This window comes from Microtus pennsylvanicus, chromosome 13, assembly GCF_037038515.1.
Source record: "Microtus pennsylvanicus isolate mMicPen1 chromosome 13, mMicPen1.hap1, whole genome shotgun sequence".
In the NCBI taxonomy this organism is placed as follows: domain Eukaryota; kingdom Metazoa; phylum Chordata; class Mammalia; order Rodentia; family Cricetidae; genus Microtus; species Microtus pennsylvanicus.
In genome coordinates, this window is record NC_134591.1 from 64,534,150 (window position 1) to 64,551,380 (window position 17,231).

Sequence of the window (17,231 nt, forward strand, 5' to 3'; positions counted from 1 at the left end):
CTACACCTGTCTCTGACTGTCGTGGGGAGTGGCATGTATGATCAGCTCATGCTGTTGGGGTGGTCAGTGAGTTAGCTTGTCTCCCACCGTAGAGAGACAACATACTACCCTGTGGTATGGGGCTGACATTTTGTGGGGCTTCCCCTACATACCACAAGGCCCCCAAAAGGCTGGCCAGGGGAACTAAGTAAGCACGGTAGAAGGTGGGAGTCTTAATGTCACATGACCTCCCTTCTGACCCAAGTGCCAGCCCTTGGGACTGTGTCCCAAGAGAAAGGACCCAGTGTTTTTCAAATGGTGTGGGAAGGGGCCTCTGGGGCCTAGGCAGGTGTGTGACTGAGGAGGTGGAGCACCAGGCAGGGCTTGCATGAGGGCTGTGTCCCCATAGGCCTAGGGACCCCGTTGCCTGCCTCTTCTGCCCCTGAAACTGTTAAACTAATTAAGGCTGTGGAGCCGCAGGATTAATCGGGGCAGCTCACACGGACTGGGGCTCAGGTAGTCGATTAGTGCGCCGCGGAGGATATTGGATTTCTGAACCGCAAGTCAGCACTATTCGGGTCTGTTATCTCCAAGGCTTGAGGGTCAGCAGGCGGGAGGCTCAGGCACTGGCTGCCCCCACCCGCCAACCGCCTGGGCATCCACTTCCCTGCCTATGAGGCCCTCACCTCGCCTCCCTGCTCTGTCCGCCCCACCATCCTCTTCAGGCTTCTGTGGCTCAGCCTGGACTCTGGATTTCCTCTCCACTGTCACCTCTCCGTCGGTCTTCCCTTTGCTACTGTCCTCTCTGGATTTTTGACCTGAACTCTGTCTGGGGCCTAGCCCAGCTTGCCTCCTTGTCCCTGTCCCTCACTGTCTCTGTTCACCTTTCTCGTGACCAGCCCCTGCCTTCTGTCCTTGCTCTCTGACTCTTCCTTGCTTCCTCTGGTGCTTGCTAGAGAACACCCCCCCTTCTCTCTCTCTCTCTCTCTCTCTCTCTCTCTCTCTCTTTCTCTCTCTCTCTCTCTCTTGTGTGGTCTCTGCTGGTGTCTGCAACCAGAACAAATCTCCCCCAGCCAACACCCCTGAACAAGGAGGCCAAAGCAGCTAATGGGAAACATGTGATTCTGCCTTGCGCCTGGAGCACCGTGAAGGGAGCCTCAGTCCCAGCCCAACCCCGCTCCCCTTGCCACATTCCCTCACCACACGCCCCCCCCAGCCTGAATGGGCACAGTTGCATGTTCCCTAGTTATTTACTGGGGGGATGGCATTTATCAACTGAGGGATATCAGGATAGAGAGGCTCTGAGGGCACCCGCTCCTTAGGTCTCCTCAGCCCCAGGCAGACGCCTCTCACCCACCCACCATATGTAGAAGAAGGCCAAGATTAGCTGAGCTATGGGGGGCCAGTCAGTCACTGGGGTTGGGGGCTCAACGCCACCCAGAGTCCTATCTTTTTTACCATTCTGGGCCTCTGGAGAACTGTAGAGGTGGGGGCTCCCTGAGGGCTTGGGAGCTGCTAGGCTGCATTTCCGTACCCACCCAACCACAGGGAAGGGGGACGGATCAGAGGGAAGCTCTGGCAGGTTGGAATTCTTCTCTGCCTGTGGATAAATTGTCCCTAATCCAGGCTTGGGGAGTTGTCTGGCTCCTAGAGAGAGAGAGAGAGAGAGAGAGAGAGAGAGAGAGAGAGAGAGAGAGAGAGAGAGAGAGAGAGCACTCAGGCACTCAGGAGATAGTGAGGGGAGGAGGGAAGCCAGCACATACAACACACAGTGACACACACACAGCCTCACAAAGGTACCACACAAATGCTGAGGCACCATTGTGCTGACAGGCACGTAGAGCCTCACATGTGTCGACACTGACACTCAGCTACAATGGCACAGATAGATAATGGAATAACGCAGGGACCCACCAACATACACAAATACATGACATACACAGACTCACAATGGTAAGGTCATGCAAATCCGCACATCATACAAAGACACACCCGCCGCAAGCACATGCTGACCATGGCAAAAACAAACCCGCAGGGACACTGTGACCAGTCACACCATCACACCATGACCCTGAAAGCCCACAGAAAGGAAAGGCAGAGGTAGGAGGTGGGCAACGCTGATCTGCAGTGACACCAGCGCCTGCAGTCAAGGCCTGGAGATTGGAAACCTGCGGGGACAGCAGAGGATCAGCCACCCGCCCCCACCCTGCTGCCAAACCCACATCCAAAGAGCTCTGAGGCAGGCAGGAGCTGGCCTGGCTCCTGACACAGTGAGATTCAGCGAGCCAGGCACAGTGTGTACATACATGGGCACACTCACAGCTGGGCACACCTGTCACAGGCTCAGCTAGATACACATGCAGAGCTGAACAGAATAGAAATTGAGATGTGCGCATACCCACAAGTGTAACTGGAGACACTGGAGTCTCGTAGACACGGACTCAGCTGATACACCAGGTCCACACTCATGTGTTAAACTTTATTGTGGTGCTGGGAGTGGAACCCAGGGTCTCGTACATGCTAGGCATGCGCAGTCTTCATGTACTGGCGCCGACATTGAAATGTAGAGCGGTGTGGCAGGCAGAGTGGAGCCAGCAACTCTCACACAGGTGTGTGTATTTACTCAGATGACCGAAAGTCAGAGTTGTACCTTTATAGACAAGGGTCTCACACACATGCACATTCCCAGGCAGCCAGAACCTATGCGTTTCCGTGAGGCTTGTTTCTTACTTAGACACACACACACAAACCCGGCTTCAGGGGGGCAGCCAATGGGCAGGCAGCGGGGGAGGGTGAGGAAGACCATGGTTATTAAGGAAAACAAGAGATCTAAGGTCTTAACGGTTGCTGCTGCAGATGGGCAAGCAGCAGCTGCATGTGGACCTTCGTGGAAACAGGCATTCTCCCACTCAGAGCAGTGGCTCCCACCTGCACAGGCAGCAGGCCCCAGCTCCCTGGAGCTTGCTTTCCCTCTCGCTCATAAGATGTAACTCCCCATTTTAGGGATGAGGAAATGGAGACCCATAAAGGATACCGGATAAGGGAGTTTTGCCAAGGGGAGGTTCCCTCCTCTGTCTCTCCTCCTGTCTGCAGTTTGTGCACACATTTTAGTACCTAGACTTGCAGAGACTCCTCTTCCAGACAGGAGCCTGGGGTTGAAAGAGACGGACTCAGGGCTGGAGAGATGGCTCTGCTTAAGAGCACTTGTTGCTCTTGTGAGGTCCTGGGTTCCATTCACAGTACCTATCTAGTGGCTCACCACCATCTGTAACTCCAGTTCCAGGGCATCTGAGCCCCCTCACTGACCTGTGGGCACCAGGCATGCAAAAACAAAATATAATAATTAAATCTTTAAAGGATTAAAGGGGGTGGGAAGGTATTCAATTCTGCAGTGAGATAAAGTCAGAATTGGACTGGTATTCATGAAGAAGCATGCCTTCCTGGCTCAGTGGCCCTCTGCCCTTTGCCCTCCTCATCCCGCATCCAACGCTTATCTTTGGTATGCTGTATTTGCTTCTACAGATGGGAGCTTGCCTGATTGTCTACTCATCGGCCTGGACCCCAGAGCCAACCCAGCTGAGTGTGTGTGGAGGGTCCCAGGTGAGGCACACGGCTCAGGGCTCTGCAGAAACACCCTGGAGAATCTGATGCTGGTGGAGACAGACCTTTCCTGCTGAGCCAGGCCTCTGCAAAGCCTGCTCAGGTAACTCTGAGAAAGAAAGTAGGGCCTGGGACAGCTTACTAGCGATCTGCTCTTAGCTTAGGCAAAAGAGGTGGGTTGGGGGAGAGGGACCCTTTAAGTCAAGAAACCCTTAAGTCTAGCTTACTCAACCTCCCCATTATCCAGAAAGGGGAATGGGGACTTAGGGATAGACAGCGAGTCCCTTAGAGTCCTGCCTCCTAGCCCCAGGACTCTTCCCTGTGCCTTGGTGACCTGAGAGAACTGGGAGGAGAAATGAGTTGTGACGGTGACCAGGATTCAGGCCAGAGGTGGAAACCAGAGTGCCTGACAGGCGCAGCTGAACCCCCTGGGACACCTCTTTACTGCAGTCCTTGGAAGCACGGAGCTGGGAGGCCAAGCTGAGATACTGGGAGGGTATGGTAGTCCAGGTGTGACTGCAGCCGGCTAGACTGCAGGTCGGTGGTAGGACCCATCTTTCTCGTGGCCCAGGTTAGCCCACCCAGGCTCCCAGCCACAGAGGCCAGGTGGGGCTGCCCTGCCCTGCAGAGGCAACTCCCTGAACTGACACATGAAGCCTCAGGCTCCAGGAAGCTCCTTAGAGTTTAGCCTGCTAGGAACCCCACCCAACTTCCCAAGGAGCATTCCTGAGGTCTGTATGGGGGTTGGGCCTCCAGGGATAGGAAGGGTGGGGAGGCAGGGCTGTGGGAGGATGTGGGGCTGTAAATGTACTGGGACTGGGTTTGTGTGCAAGCAGGTGTGCAGGGCTCTCTGTCCTTAGTGCATGAGGCTGTGTATACAAGTTATGTGAGTGGCCTCGGCTGGGGGGATAGTTCAGAGCGCATGTTAGTTGTGCCGTGGTGATTGCACTGGATGTGGGTCCTGTGCAGGTGTGGGCATCCTAGGTCGTTCCTTCCACACAGGGTGCTGCTGGAGAGGTGTGTGGTCAAAGACTCAAATACCCTGGGTGGGCTTGGTGTGTGCTTAGGGTTCTTGGTGCTAGGTGAGGTTGCATGTGTATATGGCTTCCTTTGTGCTTTGGAGGTGGGCTGGGTAAGACTTGGGCTGAGCTGGGCTCAGCGGTGCCCAGCCTTGTGGCCAAATTGCTGAAGTCACTTCCTTTCCAACAGTGACTTTCCAGGGGGAGGAGTTCTTCCGACCTGGTCGGCAGCAAGGGGCGGGGCAGAACTGGCTCTCTCTGGGGAGGGACGTGGGCGGGGGCGGGAAAGAGGTGGGAGGAGGTGCTAGTGGTACCGGAGGAGGGAGTCCTCCGGGAGACAGAAGGAAAGACAAGGACAGGAGTCTGGAAGGGCCAAGGGCAGGAGGGGATGGGGTGGAGTGGGGCGGGAAGCACAGTCCCTGGGTGACCTCGGAGGGAGGAAGGGAGGGCTGCCAGTGGGGTGACCCTCGGGTCCAGTGAGAGCTGGCAGTGGCGCCTACACACCTGGCACCCAGGGCAAGGGGCTGGCAGGGGGCGGTTTAGGAACAGACCTGCTTGCCAGGTGCCCCACTCTGGACAGGAAGAGGGTGGGCGGGGGCTGCACAAAAGAGCTCTGTGTGGCTGGGGATAGGGTAGGGTGGGGTATGCAGTGCTGTACTGTGCTGGGGTTGGGGGGAGCTGGTGGCTCGGGGGCGGGGCAGGACCAGTTCCCCTTGGGGCATCAGTGGCTCCGAGGGGACACCTAGTGGTCAGGGAAGGTAGTGCATCTTGGTGACAGGTAAGAAGCTAGGAGAAAGATAGGTTAGAACAGATAGTTAAGATAGTTAGGGGAGGCGAGCTAGGCTAAATCTCTGGGTGGTGAAGCAATTTGGTTTAGAGGATCCCACCTACACACAGCAGAGTTGAATGGCATGGCTGTGTGTCCTTAAGGGCATGACTAAGCCTCTCTGTGCTCACTTTTAAATCCAAAATAAGTGACTAGTTCATTGTTTTGCTCAAAGCTGGGACTGTAATCTGCTTACTAGACGGACCTGCAGGTTGGGTGGGCAGTAGGAGCTAAAAGGAAGGGAAGACCAAGTTCCTGAGAGGGAGGTGTCTAGTCCTGGGAGGTAAAGCCTTCCCGCGGAGAAGAGAGGTCCTGAGGAAGTATTCAGAACAGCAGTGTTTTTCACTGCTAGGAAGCCTGGGACATCCTTGGGCCTTCAGACCAGCTGAGGGAGATGGGGGAGTAGTGCATGCAGTCTGGAGAGAGGGTCATGAAGCCGGAAGTGAGAGCAGGGGCTGGCAGCTTGGCTCCCCTGGGGAGGTTAGGGGTGGGTGAGGGGAAGGAGGGCTGGGGAAGGGGTGGGGTGGTCACAGCCACAGCGGGGGTGGGGGAGGGTGGGGCTGGGGATCAAGGATGTGGGCTGGTGCTTCCCGGCACTGTACTCTGCAGGTTGGGGCCCCCCTTCTAGCCAGCTGGTGTCCCTGTGGGCAAGCTCAGACACTGACCCGGGAACAGACAAGCAGACAGAGGACCCTTTTGACTTTTCATTCACAGACTTGGGCTTGGTGGTACCTTTGAGAAGAGGCCAAGAGAATGGCTGCCTGTTGGGGTGTGGTGGGGAAGGGAGCCAACTGCTTCCCTCAGATCCTGAAGGCTGCAGAAGAGCAGTGGACAGTCAGGAGGATGTGGCCAAAGGTCTTCATGGGTGGGTGGAGCAGAAGCAACCACTGGAGAGGTTTGTCTCTTCTGCCAAGATCACACCCTCAGGCCCCAAGTGGGAGGCCTCCAGAGCAGGAAGGCCTGCTGAGCCCCACCCACAGCAAGGGAGGAATGGTGGCTGCGGGTAGGTAGCTCTGAAAGCCATGGCGAGCTTATTGCTGGAAATGGACTTGGAGATTCAGAGTCTGGGCTGCTTCCATGCTTTGAGGCAGAGTCTTATTCTGTAGTCCTAACAGGCTTGGAACTCACTCTTTATTCCAGGCTGGCTTCGAACTCAGAGATCTGCCTGCCTCTGCCTCTTGAATGCTGGGTTTAAAGGTTTGTCCTTGCCTGGCTTTTCCAAAACTCTGAAGGTGTTCTCTCTTCAAAAATAGCAGTGCTAGCTAAACTCACAGACTGTGGCGGTACATGCTTGTGTTGTCAGCACTGGCAGAGGCAGGAGGATAGCTGCAAGTTTCAGATCAGCTTGGTCTTCATAGTGATTTCTAGGCCATCCATGACTCCAAATAAAACTTTACCTCCCAAAAAAGAAGGGGGGGGCTGGAAATGTAGCTCAGTTGGTAGAGTGTTTGTCTACCGTGCACAAAGCCCTGGGTTCATTCACAAAACATAAGAGTGGGGTGTGGTGGTGTACTCTGTGATCTCATAAGGAGATGGGGTCAGGGGGATTAGAAGTTCAAGGTTCTCCTTGGTAACACAGCTATGTGTTGGAGAATTCCAGGTTACATTTGTGTGTGTGTGTGTGTGTGTGTGTGTCTAGAGAGAGAAGCAGTGCTGAACCAAAAGGGGTATAGCTCCACAGCTGTATAGGAGAGATCAGAGCCTTGAGTTAGCAGGTGCATGGGAGGCAGAAGGATGAGGCTGGGACAGTGGACAAAAATAGGGACTGACCTGGTGAACAGCAAAAGGGTCCTTCATGTGCTGTGTGACCTTCAGTGAAGCTCTCCTGGTTCGGTCTCCTCTTTGGTAAAATGGCACTAGAGTACAAGGTACCCACTGGGGGAGCAGATTAGGATAACAGTTTCCCAGATGTCCCTCAGATGTGTGAGTCAGGCCCTCCTGGACTAGGGCCTGGGTATCTGGAGTGTTACACAGCTCCTCCGCTCCCCCGGGCTCAGAGTTTGGAAGCCAATGGCTTAGATAATTTCAGTGTTCCTCCCAGCCTTAAATTAGACCACAGCTCTAGAAGGAGCCTTTCCAGAAGTGGCTGAAGGGTTGTTGCAGGAGCTGAGAGTGGGAAAGAGGCTTTGGCCTTAAGAGATTTAGGAACTCTGCCTCTGAACAGATGTGTGGCTTCAGGCGAGTTTCACAAGGGCTCTGGGTCCGTTTGCTCTGTAGCTCCAGGATAGTAAGCCATGCATGCTTCCTGGGTTGCTGTGAAGACTCGGTGGGTCATGTGTGTGAATTGCAAAGTTCTTTCTGCCTGCAACTCCTGTGGGCTACATTCCTTTCCAGATGTCGAGAGATGCAGTGAGTGGAATAGACAAGAGAGCCTTGCCCTGTTGATGCTTAAAACTCTGAGTGGATTGCATATCGCTCCCTACCACAGGGGCCCACAAGAGTGTCCTTTCCCACAGTGTCCTCTCCCTGAGTCAGCCTTGCATTCTCCCTACGGGCCGGCACTAGGCAATATGGCACCTGTCCATAGAGCATAAGCTGATGATCCAGCGGGACTAGGTCAGGACCAAACAAGAGACATGATGGGGGCTACTTTCTCAGACCCTTCAGGAATTGGGGCTCAAGCTGTTGACTGAGGTCCTGGCTCGGGCTCAGCTCTGCGTCTTCAGGCTCCATTGGGAATCAAACAGGCCTAGATCTAAGTCCCAGCTCTGCCCTGACCAGCTCAGAATCACTCCGTAAATATTTATGTAGCATCCATAGCTCAGGCTCTGGGGTCAGAGGATACAGCAATAAACAAGACATGTGTGATCCTTGCCCCTCAAGAGCCTGCAGTCTAAAGGAACCCAGTAAATAGCCAGTCACACAAGTCATTGATTGCTGTTGTGATGAGTACTATGGCGGGGAAATAGACAGGGCCCCAAGAGGACAGAGGGCCGGACTGAAGGAAGGAAGGACTTCAGAGACTCTCTGATGAAGCTCTGCAGAATTTCTCTGTGCAGCCCTGGGCACCTGGAACTCACTCTGTAGACCACGCCTTGAACTCAGAGATCTGCCTGCCTCTGCCTCCCAAGCGCTGGGGTTAAAGGTGTGCACTGCCACCGTCTGGGTCCTTTCTACATTCTTGTCACTGTTTTCCCCTCAACGTCTCTGTTGGGTCTAGAAAAGAATAAGAAGAAACTTCATGAGAGCCAGACGCGGTGGTGCATATCTGTAAGACCCCGTCTACTGCCCTGTCCTCAAAAGTGGGGATGATGAGATGACCAGTGGCTGAGAGTCCTCTGACCTGACAAGCTGAGTGTGGTCCATGGGACCCACAAGGAGAAAGCTGGCTTCTGCTAGTTGTTCTTTGACCTCCATACATACACAACAAGCACTTACATGTACACACATGCACACAATTAAAATGTAATAAAATAATAGCTGAAGAGATAGCTGTTTAGAGCATTGGCTACTCTTGCTCCTGGTTCAGTCTCCAGCACCACATGGTAGCTCACAGCCTCCTGTAGAACTCTAGTTCCAGGAGATCTGATGCCCTCTTCTCCTCTAGGTACCAGGGCATGTACATGCTATATATACATCAGTACAGGCAAAACATGATTTTCTTGGTATAATAAACATGAGCTGTTGCAGACTTGGGGAGCCTCATGCATCAGGAGACGAACCTCTTCTAGATGGTGTCTTTAAAAGTGGGCAGGATAATAATTGATTTCTGTATGGTAGGGAGGTTAGATGAGATGACCCACTAAAGTACTTAGCCTAGGGTTAGCAGTAGAAAAAGTGTCCCTAAAGTACAGGCTTTTATTGTCAGCTTCCTGGTGGCTGCTGGACCCTTGACCCCAGGTGCTCTCTTCACTTTCTCTGTAGCTCTTGGTCCAGTGATTATTTTAATATCTGACTACCCAGGCCTTGTGCAGAGTAGACATTCCATAAGTAATGAACCTATGAATGAATGAATGAGCGAATGAATAATACTTCATGTCTGAGCCTCCATTTCTTCATCTGCAAAATGGGGTTATTAACAGCCCCTACCTCGCAGGATTGGTATGAAGAATTAATGAAGCAATGCCTGGACAGCTGACAGCCCAGTGCCTGGCGCGCAGTAGGTGCTCACTAAACCTGAGCTGCCGTGGTCCTTTCCAGGCGCTGTCCACGTCCCCGTCCCAAGGCCTGGACTCAGGCCGAAGTGGCTCCACAACACCCCCAGCCGACAGCCAGCGACTGGCAGAGTCCCCAAGCACGGGGACCCTCTGTTTACCAGGTCAGTCACGAGGGGGCACTGAAGGAGCTGGGGTGGGACTGTGCGCTAGTAGCAGGGTTTGGGTGTGGACCCTAATTCATGTGGAGAATTGAGATCTGTTACGTGTCTTGTTGCCCACAGAGATATCCAGTGTGACAGCCCAGGCGGCAGAGCCGAGGGTGAGTGCACCTTAGGGGATGGGGATGAGAGGGAAAGATACTCTGAGAGTTGGTCAGTTCTATGTGGAGTGGTCACCTTGTCCTGCTAGGCCTCCTCCAAGACGGGGATGCTGTCAAAAGGAGTTCGCTGTGTATACTTGATTGAAGACCTGCCAGCCATCTGGACTTGGGTCAGGGGCTGGAACGTAGTGGAGCAATCAATGGAACCCTAGAGAAAGGGTCCAGGGTCTCGATAGGGTGTGGGAAACTGAAGCCGGCTCAGTGAAGGACTTCCTGCCTCTCTTTCCCTGGCAGGTTCTGGTCCCGGCTTCTCGCACCCTCATGTCAGCCCCGGCCCCGCCTGGTGGCCCTCGGAGGACAAGGTCAGGATGCGTGTGAAGCCCCAGGGCCTGGTGGTGACTTCCAGTGCCGTCTGCAGCTCTCCTGACTACCTCCGAGAGCCCAAGTACTACCCCGGTGGTCCCCCAACCCCCCGGCCCTTGCTGCCCACCCGGCCCCCTGCCAGCCCACCTGACAAAGCCTTTTCCACCCACACCTTCTCTGAGAACCCACGCCCACCCCCACGCCGGGACCCCAGCACCCGGCGTCCACCAGTCCTTGCCAAGGGAGACGACGTGCTACCCCCTCGGGCAGCCCGGCCTGTCTCCCAGGCCCACTGTCCCACACCGGCCCCGGACAGCAACTCTCTCCGCCACTGGGACAACGGCCGTGTGAACCTGCGTCCAGTGGTGCAGCTGATTGACATCATGAAGGACCTGACAAGGCTGTCGCAAGACCTGCAGCACAGCGGTGTGCATCTGGACTGTGGTGGGCTAAGACTGAGCCGCCCACCTGCTCCACCACCCGGTGACCTGCAGTACAGCTTCTTCTCTTCACCCAGCCTGGCCAACAGCATCCGTAGCCCCGAGGAGCGCGTTACCCCTCATGCCAAGTCAGAGCGGCCCAGCCACCCCCTCTATGAGCCTGAGCCCGAGCCCAGAGATAGCCCCCAGCCTGGCCAAGGCCATGGTCCTGGAGCCACAGCCACAGCCACTGGTCTGCCCCCAGAGCCTGAGCCCGATGGGCCTGACTACTCTGAGCTAGCAGATGCTGACATCCTCAGCGAGCTGGCCTCCCTTACATGTCCTGAGGCCCAGCTCCTGGAGGCTCAGGCCCTTGAACCTCCATCACCGCAGCCTGAACCACAGCTCCTGGACCCCCAACCCCGTTTCCTAGACCCACAGGCACTAGAGCCTCTAGGGGAAGGTTTGGAGCTGCCACCCCTGCAGCCTCTTGCTGATCCTCTAGGGCTGCCGAGCCTGACTCTGCAGGCTCTAGATACCCTACCTGACTCCTTGGAGTCCCAGCTCCTTGACCCCCAGGCCCTTGACCCCCTGCCCAAGTTGCTGGATGTTCCTGGTCGACGTCTAGAGCCCCAGCAGTCCCTAGGGCACTGCCAGCTGACTGAGCCCTTACGCCTGGACTTGTGCTCACCTCATGGTCCCCCTGGTCCTGAGGGCCACCCCAAGTACGCCTTGAGGCGCACTGATAGGCCAAAGATCCTGTGTCGCCGGCGGAAAGCCGGAAGGGGGCGGAAGGCAGACTCGGGACCTGAAGGTCGCCTGCTTCCCCTGCCCATGCCTACAGGGCTGGCAGCTGCCCTGGCTGAACCCCCACCGCTGCCACCACCTCCACCACCTCCTACTCTGACAGGCCCAGGCCCAGTTCCTGAGCTGGAGCCAGAGTCTTCTCAGACCCCAGTGGTCCCCACCCGCAAAGGCAAGTGCAGGGGTGTACGGCGCATGGTGGTGAAGATGGCCAAGATCCCTGTATCTCTAGGGCGGAGAAATAAGACCACGTACAAAGTTTCATCCTTGAGCAGCAGTCTGAGTGTGGAAGGCAAGGAGCTGGGCTTGCGGGTGTCGACAGAGCCCACCCCATTGCTGAAGATGAAAAACAATGGCCGGAATGTGGTGGTGGTCTTCCCTCCAGGTGAGATGCCTATTATTCTCAAGCGTAAACGTGGCCGCCCTCCTAAGAACCTGCTGCTGGGTCCTGGCAAGCCCAAAGAGCCTGCTGTGGTAGCTGCCGAGGCTGCTACTGTGGCAGCGGCCACTCTGGCCATGCCAGAGGTAAAGAAACGGAGGCGGCGAAAACAAAAACTGGCATCTCCACAGCCATCGTATGCAGCAGACGCCAATGACAGTAAGGCTGAGTATTCTGATGTCCTTGCCAAGCTGGCCTTCTTGAACCGCCAGAGCCAGTGTGCTGGGAGGTGCTCACCACCTCGCTGCTGGACACCCAGTGAGCCTGAGTCAGTGCACCAGGCCCCAGACACCCAGAGCATCTCCCACTTCCTGCATCGTGTGCAGGGCTTCCGGAGGCGAGGAGGCAAAACGGGGGGCTTTGGAGGCAGGGGTGGAGGCCATGCAGCCAAGGCAGCCCGCTGTTCCTTTAGTGACTTCTTTGAGGGCATTGGCAAGAAAAAGAAGGTGGTAGCAGTGGCAGCTACTGGGATTGTGGGTCCTGGCCTCACCGAGTTGGGGCATCCACGCAAAAGGGGCCGAGGGGAGGTAGATGCTGTGACTGGGAAAGCCAAGCGCAAGAGACGGTCCCGAAAGAACGGGACTCTGTTCCCAGAGCAGGTGCCCAGTGGTCCAGGCTTTGGGGAGGCAGGTGCTGAGTGGCCTGGGGACAAGGGTGGTGGCTGGGCCCCTCACCATGGGCACCCAGGAGGGCAAGCTGGCCGAAACTGTGGGTTCCAAGGGACTGAGGCCCGGGCTTTTGCCTCCACTGGACTGGAGAGTGGGGCTTCAGGCCGGGGCAGCTACTATGCGGGTGCACCCTCAGGCCAGACGGAGCTCAGCCAGGAGCGCCAGAACCTCTTCACTGGCTATTTTCGCTCCCTGCTTGACTCGGATGACTCCTCTGACCTCTTGGACTTCGCCCTCTCAGCCTCTCGCCCAGAGTCCAGGAAGGCATCAGGCACCTATGCAGGGCCTCCCTCCAGCGGGCTGCCTGCACAGCGGGGTCTTGCCACCTTCCCAAGCCGGGGAGCCAAGGCTAGCCCAGTGGCGGTGGGCAGCAGTGGAGCTGGGACAGACCCCTCCTTCCAGCCTGTTCTGCCCTCCCGTCAGACCTTCCCACCAGGACGGGCAACAAGCTACGGGATAACCCCAGCCACTTCAGACTGCCGGGCAGCTGAGACTTTCCCAAAGCTGGTTCCCCCTCCTTCAGCCGTGGCCCGCTCACCTACCACCCACCCGCCTGCCAACACCTACCCGCCTCAGTATGGTGGCTATGGGGCAGGACAAAGTGTGTTTGCCCCAGCAAAGCCCTTTTCAGGCCAGGACTGTGCTAACAGCAAGGACTGCAGCTTTGCCTATGGCAGTGGCAACAGCCTTCCCGCCTCACCCAGCAGCGCCCACAGTGCTGGCTATGCCCCTCCACCTACTGGGGGTCCCTGCCTGCCACCCAGCAAGGCATCCTTCTTCAACAGCTCTGAGGGGGGGCCCTTCTCTGGGTCAGCTCCCACACCTTTGCGCTGCGACAGTCGAGCCAGCACCGTCTCACCCGGTGGCTACATGGTGCCCAAGGGCACCACAGCTTCTGCAGCCTCTGCCGCCTCCTCCTCCTCCTCTTCCTTTCAGCCCTCACCTGAGAACTGTCGGCAGTTTGTGGGGGCTTCTCAGTGGCCTTTCCGGCAGGGGTATGGCGGCCTGGACTGGGCCTCAGAGGCCTTTAGTCAGCTCTACAATCCCAACTTTGACTGCCACGTCAGTGAGCCCAACGTGATCTTGGACATCTCGAACTACACGCCGCAGAAGGTGAAGCAGCAAACTGCCGTGTCCGAGACCTTCTCCGAGTCGTCCTCCGACAGCACCCAGTTCAATCAACCCGTCGGTGGAGGTGGTGGTTTTCGGCGTGCCAACAGCGAGGCCTCAAGCAGTGAGGGTCAGTCCAGCTTGTCTAGCCTGGAGAAGCTCATGATGGACTGGAATGAAGCATCGTCTGCTCCCGGCTACAACTGGAACCAGAGCGTCCTCTTCCAGAGCAGCTCCAAGCCTGGCCGCGGGCGGCGGAAGAAGGTGGACCTGTTTGAGGCCTCACATCTGGGCTTCTCAACATCTGCCTCGGCCACTGCTTCTGGCTACCCATCCAAACGGAGCACCGGGCCCCGGCAGCCGCGGGGTGGCCGGGGTAGCGGGGCCTGTTCCGCCAAGAAGGAACGAGGTGGTACAGCGGCTAAAGCTAAGTTCATCCCCAAGCCACAGCCAGTTAACCCACTGTTCCAGGACAGCCCAGACCTTGGCCTGGACTACTATAGCGGGGACAGTAGCATGTCACCGCTGCCCTCCCAGTCAAGAGCCTTTGGGGTGGGAGAGCGAGATCCCTGTGACTTCATGGGACCCTACTCCATGAATCCGTCTACACCTTCTGATGGCACTTTCGGCCAAGGCTTCCACTGTGACTCTCCCAGCCTCGGTGCCCCCGAGCTTGATGGCAAGCATTTCCCACCGCTGGCGCACCCACCCACAGTGTTTGATGCTGGCCTGCAGAAGGCATACTCACCCACCTGTTCGCCCACGCTCGGCTTTAAGGAAGAGCTGCGGCCACCACCTACAAAGCTGACTGCCTGTGAGCCCCTTAAGCATGGTCTTCAGGGAGCTAGCCTGAGCCATGCAGCCCAGGCCCACCTGAGCTGCCGGGACCTGCCGCTGGGCCAGCCTCACTATGATTCCCCTAGTTGCAAGGGTACAGCCTATTGGTACCCACCAGGTTCAGCTGCCCGTAGCCCACCCTATGAAGGCAAGGTGGGTTCAGGGCTTCTAGCTGACTTCCTGGGCAGGACGGAGGCTGTATGTCTCAGTGCCCCTCACCTGGCTAGCCCACCAGCCACGCCCAAGGCCGACAAGGAGCCACTGGAGATGGCCCGGCCACCAGGTCCACCCCGCGGTCCCGCTGCAGCCACTGCTGGCTATGGCTGCCCACTCCTTAGTGACTTAACCCTGTCCCCTGTGCCGAGGGACTCGCTGCTGCCCCTGCAGGACACTGCCTACAGGTATCCAGGCTTTATGCCACAGGCACATCCTGGCCTGGGTGGGGGCCCTAAGAGTGGCTTCCTGGGGCCCATGGCGGAACCTCACCCTGAGGACACATTCACCGTCACCTCCCTGTAGTACCAACTGAAGTGCCGACTGGACCACGAGGTTTTGTTCCTGGGTGAGTCTGGGGATGTGGGTACTGAGGGCAGAAACCTGAGGGGTAGGGCGGGAAGGTGAGGGTGCTTGGTTATGGGGAGAGCTGTTTGTGAGGGAGGATGGCGTGGTGGGACTCACCAGCAGGAAGGAAGGACTCAAAATGAGAAGTTGTGTAGTCTGAGGAGCTTGTGTGGGAGACCCAACAGAATATTCAGAAGTCCCGATCACTGCAGTGGTAGAACCATAAATTGCTTAAGACCAAGCGTTCGTTTCCCCCTCATTCTTGCCTGGGTAAGAAGTACCACTTATCTTATGAAGGAGGACATTGGCCTCCCCCTCAGAAGAAAAGAGTGGGCCTTGAGTTCTCTAGGCTCCTGTGGTGGAGCTGGTTTGCCTTGGCACGTGCTCCACGGGGACTTTATCAGACGGCCCAGAGGATTCTCTCTCTCCTGTCCTCTTCTCAAAGACTTCTTAAAAACACTTAGACAAGAACTCACTTACATGCACTCCCAGATAGCCACCTGCCGTGCCCCTGAGAGCCGGGATTCAAGTTGTAACATCTTGGGCTCGATGTTGGTTCCGTGTGATTAGGCCCTATGGGGCAAGGATGGAGGTATGAAGAACAGAGCCTTCTCTGCCCCAGGAAACTGCAACCAGTGGGTCTGTCCACCGGGAAACTGGTCCCTTCCCTCAAATGCTTCTCCAGAGTTCAATCAAATATTCGGAGACACTTTGCCATTATTTCTGTCAGGTTCTATGCCTTCACGGTTGAAGTCTGTTTTAGTGTTTTCAGGAAAATAAAAGGCAGAAATGTTCCCATATAACTGGAGAAAACAGTGGGGTTAGAAGAATTATCATCTTGAAGAACAGTTTATTTCAGAATATAGCCACAACTAGACCCACTTTGGGACAAGATATCTGTCACAGAATGGGCCAGATGTGGCCATTGGCAGTGGAGTAGCTGAGGTCTTGACTGAAGCCTCATCACTCTTGCTGCCCCAGAGCCTCCTGGGTGTTTTGCTTCCTGATGGACTAGCCTGTCCCTGCTCTGGAGAGGCCATGCGAGGCCAGGGTGACTCAGGGTCCTGAAGTAGAGTCAGTGGAAACTTAGGACTTCCCCTCCCCCCACTTTGCTAGACCCCAGCTGCCCTGGTGCCTAAGGGTGGCAAAGAGCCATTGTGAAAACCAGGCAGCCCCTGGGAACACCAGTCCTCTGTCGGCCACCAGCTTGCCACATATCTGAACTTTTGCCTTTTCCCGGCCTCTGTTTCCCCCTCTGTTTGAGAAAATGGACTTCAGTAGTCTCTTGGGCTCTCACAGGTCTGTATGGTCTGCATAGCGGAGACAATGGCTTTTTTTTTTTTGGCAGTGTTTTTTTCCTCCCTAATGAAGGCAGGCTAAGATTAAAACGGCCTTCCATTCTCCATGCATCTCTCTGCAAGCAGCAGGGCTGCAGATCTGAAGCCGGCCAGAGAGAAGCTGCTTAGGGTTTAAAATGTCAAACTCTTGATCCTTCTCACCGGAGGGGAGATGTCTCATGGATAATCCAGAAATGTGAAATAATCCCAAAACCGTTCCTCCCAGGCTCTGGGATGGAAAATGAACATGTGGGGGCTGGGTGTTTGGGCAGGTCACAGCTCAGTGCATAATGGAACCACCCAGTGAGGTCTGAATGCAGGAGGAGCTGGGATGCCATCCAGCCCCACATTCTAGCCTGTTCCCCACCCAGCACTGGGAGTTAGCAACACTGTCCTCACAGGGACACATGCAGTTCCAGAGACATCTGTGCAGCCCTCCCCATGTATCCGGCATTGGAAGCACCACAGACAGGCGCTTGAACCTCAGAGGGCCTCCAGTTCAGAGGGGAAGACGCCAAACACAGAATGGCACGGAGCACTTGGTGGTCAGAGCCACGGGGAGGGGGGTGTGAGAGCCTGCAACAGGGTACCCAGACAAGACCTTACAGCTGCTGCCAGCTGATGAAGGGGCTCGCTGGTAGATGGGGAAGAGCGCTCTGGACAAAGGGAGCAGTAAGCGGTGCGCACAGTCTTGAGGGGAGGGATTTGGCTCTGAAGATCTTGCTGATGAGCAGGCAGTAAAGCTAAGCAAAGGCCAGGCAGGCAGAGCCAGATCCTGTAAGACACTGCAAGGAATTTGAATCATTCCAAGACGTACAGGGAGCCACTGAAGACAGTCCCAGTGAGACCGGGC

The 17,231-nt window shown here is 56.1% G+C and overlaps 1 protein-coding gene across 9 annotated transcripts in view; it reads left to right on the top strand.

The window, feature by feature from the left end:
• Positions 1-17,231, top strand: part of Ahdc1 (AT-hook DNA binding motif containing 1) — a 64,845-nt gene that overhangs the window by 39,421 nt on the left and 8,193 nt on the right. For 6 of the 9 annotated variants that reach the window (XM_075946362.1, XM_075946363.1, XM_075946361.1 and 3 more), the window contains 4 exons: positions 3,502-3,682; positions 9,565-9,682; positions 9,803-9,840; positions 10,135-15,042. In XM_075946362.1, coding sequence (XP_075802477.1) covers positions 10,209-14,999 — 4,791 coding nt within the window. In that variant the 5' untranslated portion in view covers positions 3,502-3,682; positions 9,565-9,682; positions 9,803-9,840; positions 10,135-10,208 and the 3' untranslated portion in view covers positions 15,000-15,042. Of the gene's footprint in view, positions 1-3,501; positions 3,683-9,446; positions 9,683-9,802; positions 9,841-10,134; positions 15,043-17,231 lie in introns of all 9 variants that reach the window. The other 3 variants (XM_075946368.1, XM_075946366.1, XM_075946367.1) reach the window with 2 other exon arrangements.